At 38.2% G+C, this 7,739-nt stretch overlaps 1 protein-coding gene across 1 annotated transcript; it reads left to right on the plus strand.

The window, feature by feature from the left end:
* Positions 1-727: 727 nt before the first annotated feature.
* LOC311280921 (E3 ubiquitin-protein ligase TRIM35-like) lies at positions 728-6,744 on the plus strand. Its single transcript, XM_084393451.1, has 6 exons — positions 728-1,378; positions 3,087-3,182; positions 3,399-3,629; positions 3,707-3,729; positions 3,811-3,929; positions 5,317-6,744. Exons 1-6 carry the CDS (start codon positions 977-979, stop codon positions 5,796-5,798), a joined length of 1,353 nt encoding a protein of 450 aa, XP_084249577.1. The 5' UTR covers positions 728-976; the 3' UTR covers positions 5,799-6,744.
* Positions 6,745-7,739: the final 995 nt, after the last annotated feature.

Genomic DNA, 7,739 nt, shown 5'->3' on the forward strand with positions numbered 1-7,739 from the left:
TGGATTTCTTGCCTGTTCCCTGGATTTCTCTTTTGCCTCTGACCCCTGCCTGTTTTGTTTGTTTGTTTGTTTGTTTGTTTGTTTGGACTGCTTGCCTGTTTATTGGATTTCGTCTTTGGATTACCCCTCATTAAAGCTGCATTTGGATCCTCTATTCTTGTGTCTTGGAGCAGTTTCATAACACTCAGCCCTGGCTACTTTTAGGGCCTTTTTATAACGTGACATACTGTCTTTCCACGCAATTCTAAAGACCTCTAAATTAGTTTGTTTCCATTTACGCTCTAAAATACGGGTTTCTCTCTTTAGAACATGCATAGTATTGTTGTACCACGGTGCTTTAATTTTTTCTCTGACCTTTTTTAATTTAATAGGTGCAACAACATCCAATGTTCTAGAGAGAATAGTGCTCATAGTGCTAGTTAGTTCTTCTCAAACAAAAAGTGGTGTCGGGAGTTTCTTTGTGGTTCAAGACATTGTCCACTACAATTGGATACTTGAACAAACAATCTATCTAAAAATAAAGAGCAATAAATAAAACACACAAAGAAAGTTTTTTGTTTTTGCCAATATTTGTGTTTTTCATTGTTCTTTAGTGTTTGATTCAAGGTTTTAATATATAGCATTATACCTGAGAAAGTTTTAATGAAAGTTTTGTTAAAATTTAACCTGAAGAAATCCTGATGTTGTTCTTTGAACCACAGGTGATCATAAACTTCACCCTCTTACAACACTGACCAGGAAGAGACTGACTTATTATTTCTCTGTTCTGTCATGCTGACTCTCTTCTCTCTCGACAAAAGCAATAAAGAAGCAGCGATCAGTGGAGAATGAAGACAAACACTTTCAAGAAGGATTTGTGAGACATTTGTCTCTGAACAGACAGCAGATCGCTGTGATTCTCAAGGTGATTCATTTTTAAAACCGTCGTTCAGAAAGTGAAAGTAAAGTTTGTGTTGCTGGAGCTCAAACGGTGAAAATGGCTTCACTAAATGTCTCTGCTGAAGAGCTTTCTTGTCCCGTGTGCTGTGAAATCTTCAAGGCTCCTGTTGTTTTATCATGTAGTCACAGTGTCTGTAAAGAGTGTCTTCAACAGTTCTGGAGAACCAAGAAAACTCAGGAGTGTCCTGTCTGCAGGAGAAGATCCTCAAAACACAATCCTCCTTTTAATCTGGCATTAAAAAACTTGTGTGAGTCAATCCTGAAGGAGAAAAATGAGACGCGTTCATCAGGATCTGAGGAGATCTGCAGTTTACACAGTGAGAAACTCAAACTCTTCTGTCTGCAGGACAAACAGCCTGTGTGTATAGTGTGTATTAATTCACAACAACATGACAATCATAAAGTCAGACCCATCAGTGAAGTGGTTTCATCATATAAGGTAAGACAAATATCTATTGTTTAACATGTAAATGAAACTGAAAGTGACATGAAGAGAGTAGTAAACACACACACTCATTCACTCACTCATTCACACACACACAGCAGCAGCACAGACACTTGCCAAATATTAAAGGGGTGGTTGATTATGATTTAACTTTTAACTTTAGTTAGTGTGTAATGTTGCTGTTTGAGCATAAACAACATCTACAAAGTTCAAAGCAAAGGGAGATATTTTATTTTACAGAAATCTCTTTTTAAGAACTACAACAAACGGCTGGTAGAGACTACACCACATTCCTCCCGGGTTAGTGACATCACCAACCCTAAAATTTACATAAACCCCGCCCCCTGAACACGATTTATAGATTATCAAGACAGAATATGCTAATCAATGACTAGAAGATAGTTAACTCCTGTTGTATTTCAAATTTATTAAAATGTTTAATTTAGGTTTACATTGAATTTAGCATGTTAAGGTTAGGTATAAATTATTATTATCAGAGTTTTCTAGCAAAAGACTCCGGTCAGTCCTGTTTTACTGAAACTCTTAATGGCTCTTGGAGCTTGTGTTTTATAAAGAGAGTCCTGCCAGTCCTGTACTCGGGTCTCAGCATTTGAATAGAGATGCTGAGTGGATTAGGATGGGCAGCACTCTCAGTCTAAAACAGGTTCCTAAACCTGTCTCATCACAAAGTTTTGGTATCTGCCCCTAAATGTATATAAACTGTATGAGAACATCCACTTAGTCAGACTTTGGAAGAACTGCAGCCACGTCAACGCGAAGTCCTCAATAAAGAATAACTTCTTCAACGTGATCCCAAAAGTCTCCTGGTCTTCGATTCTGAGTTTCCAACACTCCACATAAGCAACATAAATTCATCAACTAACCATTCAGAAATGTCCTGTTGCTTCTACATGTTGTCTCTTCTTCTTGAGTCTCTCCATCATTCTCTGACTCCGGTTTGAACATGAAAGGCTAAAAGTTTTTGAAATGTTCAGTGCGTGTGTGTGTGAGGTCACAGAACAAAGAAGAAGACGTTGTTTGCCGGCAGCCAATGAAGACCATAGGCGTTAATTATGCAAATGTGTTACATCGTTACATATGCCGGTCACAGAAGTGAGACTGGACTGACGACTCGTTTAGGCGGTTCAGACTCGATTCTTTCTTTTGGGAGACAATAACTTTATTTATCGAGCACTTTCCGCTTTACAACTTTTCAGAACATTTACATTCACAAACAGGCGTATTACACACTGCATGAAGGGGAATATTCGAGAAAGCATATGGGCACTTTAAGACCTTTTAACAAACTTGATGCTGTTGAAAAAGTCCTATTTAAGTGTTGATTTGATTGAATAGGGCTTCAGTGATCAGGACTGGTTGTGTTTAGTCCAGCTGAACCACATTATAATACATTTCATAGATTTGAGGAATTAGTAACTACAGGGGCAAATACATTTTCACGTCGGTATTGAATAACTTATTGCTTTAATTAATAACACTGTCTTACAAACTGTACTTTGTGTTTACTCAGGTTGTCTTTGTTTTATGTTTTAATTTCTGAATGAATTTAATATGAGATGTGCACAAAAATTGAAGAAATCAGGATGAGGATAAATACTTTTCACTGTATTATATGATCATATCACTGTATTGTCTTCTCTTCACTGTAATCTTGTGTTTTATGTTTTTTGTTAAATTCTAGGAGGAGCTCAATACAGCACTGAAGACCTTACAAGAGAAACTTAAACGCAATGAAAAAATGAAAGGAGAGTTTGAGAAAACAGTTCAACACATCAAGGTGAGGAAACAGAATCAAGAGTCATGTATAGTATCACTGTATACAGTTATGATTTAATATAATGGATTATAGTTTATTATTTCTGTAAATGACGAGCATCAATCTGCTTCTGGATCCGTTCTATGTCGGGTATCTGAGTTTATCTCTGATATGAATGATGTGAAGTGTTGATGTGTGTCGATTGAGATGATTGAAGTGAATGTGATGTGATTTCAGTCTCAAGCTGAGCACACAGAGCGTCAGATTAAACAGCAGTTTGAGAAGCTTCATCAGTTTCTCAGAGATGAAGAAGAAGCTACAGTCACTGCACTGAGGGAGGAAGAGGAGCAGAAGAAGCAGATGATGAAGGAGAAGCTGGAGGAGATGAACACACACATCTCAGCTCTTTCACACACAATCAAAGACATGGAGGAGATGATGAGAGCCAATGACGTCTGCTTTCTGAAGGTCTGATTTCAGATCATTGGTTGATCATTGGTTGATTGATTGAGTTGTTGATGATAAATGGTGTGTTTGTTCTGCAGGAGTTTCCAGTCTCAATGGAAAGGTGAGTGATCTGCTCCTGTCTCTGGTCTCTCTGGTTCTGATCCAAAGCCACTGCAGTTCTGACTCCTGAATGTTCTTCCAGAGTCCAGAGCTCACAGCCGGATCCACAGATGGCTTCTGGAGCTTTGATTCATGTGCCACGATACTTGGGCAACCTGCCGTTCAGAGTCTGGAAGAAGATGCAGGACATCGTCCAAAACAGTGAGTCTGACTGCAGGAGATCTGAGCTGGAGAGTTAAAGGTTCTTCATGACTAGATGGATGGATGGATGGATAGATAGATAGATAGATAGATAGATAGATAGATAGATAGATAGATAGATAGATAGATAGATAGATAGATAGATAGATAGATAGATAGATAGATAGATAGATAGATAGATAGATAGATAGATAGATAGATAGATAGATAGATAGATAGATAGATGGATGGATGGATGGATAGATTAGAAATATTAGATATAATGGCAGTTTAATTGAGTCTAATGAGCGACACGCATCATAATCTGAAAACCTCACGCCCACCGGGGGGAAAACAATCCAATTTATGTTGTTAAATGCTCGTTTTTTTGGGTCGACAGCTTATAAAAACGTTATTTCTGGTTTTTTTAGCTTGTTTGCTGTACACCTTGTAACATAGCAGCTTTTAGACATAGTTTTGTTTTTTGTTATAAGTCATACACAATGCAAAGTCAATGGAGACGGTTGGATTGTCTATATAAAATGAAGATGATCAGATGAAGATCACACACACACTTACAGTTCTTCATCTACAGCAAAAATCTCAACACATCTCATTGATTTATTGTTAAATTTCCCAAAGTATCAGTTTCTTCTGATGGACACAAATGTCTGAATCCCATATTTAGGGCCCGAGCACCGATGGTGAGAGGACCCTATTGTTTTTGCTCCGTTTATTATTATTATTCTTCTTCTCCAAAGTGAATCGCTTTTTAGAGGGTCTAAACATGCTCGAAAACTCATGAAACTTTGCACACGCTTCAGAAGTGGTGAAAATTTACGTGTGATATGGTTTTCAAAATTGGGTGGGGCAAATTCGGTAAATTATTGCCCCCACATTTTGCCCCGGCTCTACGTTTCACGTACAGGTATGAAATTTGGTACATACATGTAATGACCCAATACCTACAAAAAAGTCTCTTGGAGCATAGCCCTAAACACAACAGGAAGTCAGCTATTTTGAACTTCCTCTCAGATTTTGTGGAGTTTTCGCCATTTCCTGATGTTGTACTTTAACGAACTCCTCCTACAGTTTTGATCTGATCCTCTTCAAATTTGGTGAGTGTAATCTTAAGGCCTTTCCTAAAGGCGCCGGGTGGCGGCGGCAGGGGTGCGAGGGCCCTTTTCATCGCTGCTTGCAGCTTTAATTAATGTTTGTAGTTGATGCCAATAAAAAACACTGATGATAAAAAGAAGTGTGAAACTAATAACAGCACTGACAGTGATCAGAGGAAAATGTGTTTGATCAACAGGACGAGTGTCATAATTCATAATAATCTGTGTTGGGTTCACTGTCGATCATTATATGAAGATCAGAATAAAAGCATCTGTTGATTGTGTCTCATCAGCTCCTGTGATTCTGGATCCAAACACTGCAGATCCACGTCTCGTCCTGTCTGATGATCTGACCAGTGTGAGAAACAGCGGGAACAAACAAACTCTTCCTGATAATCCAGAGAGATTTGACTGTTATTCCTGTGTTCTGGGTTCAGAGGGTTTTAACTCAGGAACACACTGCTGGGATGTGGAGGTTAAAGAGAGTAAACACTGGATTCTTGGAGTAACTACAGCAGCAAACCAGAGGAAGGGACTCGATTTCTTCAACACTGATGTCTGGTGTGTGTCGTACGGATGTACTCCAGGTTTTCATGTTAAACAGAAGCTTGATCGTGTGAGAGTGAATCTGGACTATGACGGAGGAACGGTGTCGTTCTCTGATCCTGTAACTAACACACATCTACACACATTCACAACCACCTTCACTCACACACTCTTTCCATTCTTCTGTTTTCATGGCTGTCTGAGGATCTTACCGGTCAATATTCAGTAAACGTCACTCCTGTAGATCTGGATCTTCCTGTTTTCATCATGTCTCCAATATTTACTCCATATCTCATGAGTAAGAGTGCTGTTGATCTGAATATCAGTACGCTGGCTGTGATTGGGCCGTGATGATCACATGACTGATATCCAGCACTACAGCAACACACACACTCTCATGTTGCTTTAACAGATCAATAAACAACAGTGAAGTTTGTCACTTTGCTCATGAAGGGAGTGGATTGGAATCCACTGCTGCTTCAATGTATATGTAATGAGTGATTATAATCAAGGTATTAATCAATACTTTTCCTTCTAAATATCAAATGAGTTGAATGACTTCTCTGGAGATTTTACTTTGTTATAGAAGTTACCAGTGTGATTACTGAAATGTTCTTTTCATGTATTCATTAATGTCAGTATTTGATATTTGAATGCAGTAACATTGCTTGCCTATTTATCCCAGCTTCCAGAAATTAAATAGGGACTTTTGTGTTTGAGAAAGGTCTTCAACATGTTAAAACACATAGGGGTCATTTAAGTCTATAGTTTAAGGGACCATTTGTCAGTTAAAGCCTATAGTTTCCATTCAGAATAAAGTGTCCTATCCTGAGAGAAAGAACTTCATCATCATTTAATGTACATGAAATATGCATAATGTATTTCATTGTGGAAATGTCTTTTTCTGTCTTAAACACCGTCATATGAGCTTTTTCTCTTGTTCCTTTATCTTTCTGTCTTCAGTCACATCATAGGATGGATGTCACAGGGCAATTTTAAATGAATGTGAAGATAATTTGCATCTCAAAACCTTATTTATCTTAAGGCTCTTTTCATTTATATCATTTATTTGCAGGGGTTAAATTGGGATTTATTATGTGGGGGGGCTCTCCCTAGGGGGTTCCGGGGGTATGCCCCCCCTGGAATTTTTTTTGAAAAATAAACTATTAAATGGCATGTTCTGGAGAGTTTTGTGCAAAGAAATGGAGAAATTGAGTCTTACATGATATGTGAAAAACTGCAAGGTTAAGAGCATATTTGCATTGTTGTAGTATCAACAGGTATTAGGACATTTAGCATTTACATTACTGTTAATCAGCAGTGGTGGAAGTAACGAAGTACAAATACTAAGTTCTGTAGGCCTGCTTTACTTAAGTAGAATCAATAGTGCATACTTTTGACTTTTAATGTATACTATCATATATCTGTCATGGTGCGTTGGAAAATAGTCAAGGATTCAGATGCGAGTGAATAAGTATTTATTATAGTCAAAAAGAGAAGACAAGAGGCTCAATTTGACAGGCAGCATTCACAGGAATCACTCAGTGTAGAAATAGCAGATAGTTCTCAAGTGAGCTCAGTGTAGAATTAGATGATCCTCAGGCAAACTCAGAGTCGAAGTGGCAGATAATCCTCAGGCAAACTCGGGCAGACTCGGTAACGCAGTGACTCAGTGGGCGGAATGCAGATCCACGTGGAAACGAAGATCCTCGGTGAAGCGTCGTAGAAACGGGACTGGAACAGGAGAACAATAGCACACAGGCCCAGGAGAACCTCCACAACCATCTGACAAAGACAAGACGAGTGAGCAAACAATATATAGGACATCCGATTCCTCATTCAGAACAGCTGGCGCTGATCGGCTCATCAGTGGATAACGAGCCAGCTGATGAGCCGCGCCCACTCACTCAACACGCACACACATAGCGAGAGAGAGAGTCAATGAATCCGTGAACCGTGACAATAATATCCTTTCTGTTAGAGGTATAGCTGCTTTTTCAAAAGGGTATAGTTTAACTACATGCAAATTAAATTAATCTTATAAAAGCAGTTTAAAATAACTTAATTAGTCCAGTGTTATTTTAGTATTATTTATTTATATAGGCTATTATAATTTTTTTGTAATATTTTATTTACATTGCTATTTATATTTGTTTTTTTTTATTTGAGA

Source organism: Rutilus rutilus (genome assembly GCF_951802725.1).
Source record: "Rutilus rutilus genome assembly, chromosome: 21".
Taxonomy (NCBI): Eukaryota; Metazoa; Chordata; class Actinopteri; order Cypriniformes; family Leuciscidae; genus Rutilus; species Rutilus rutilus.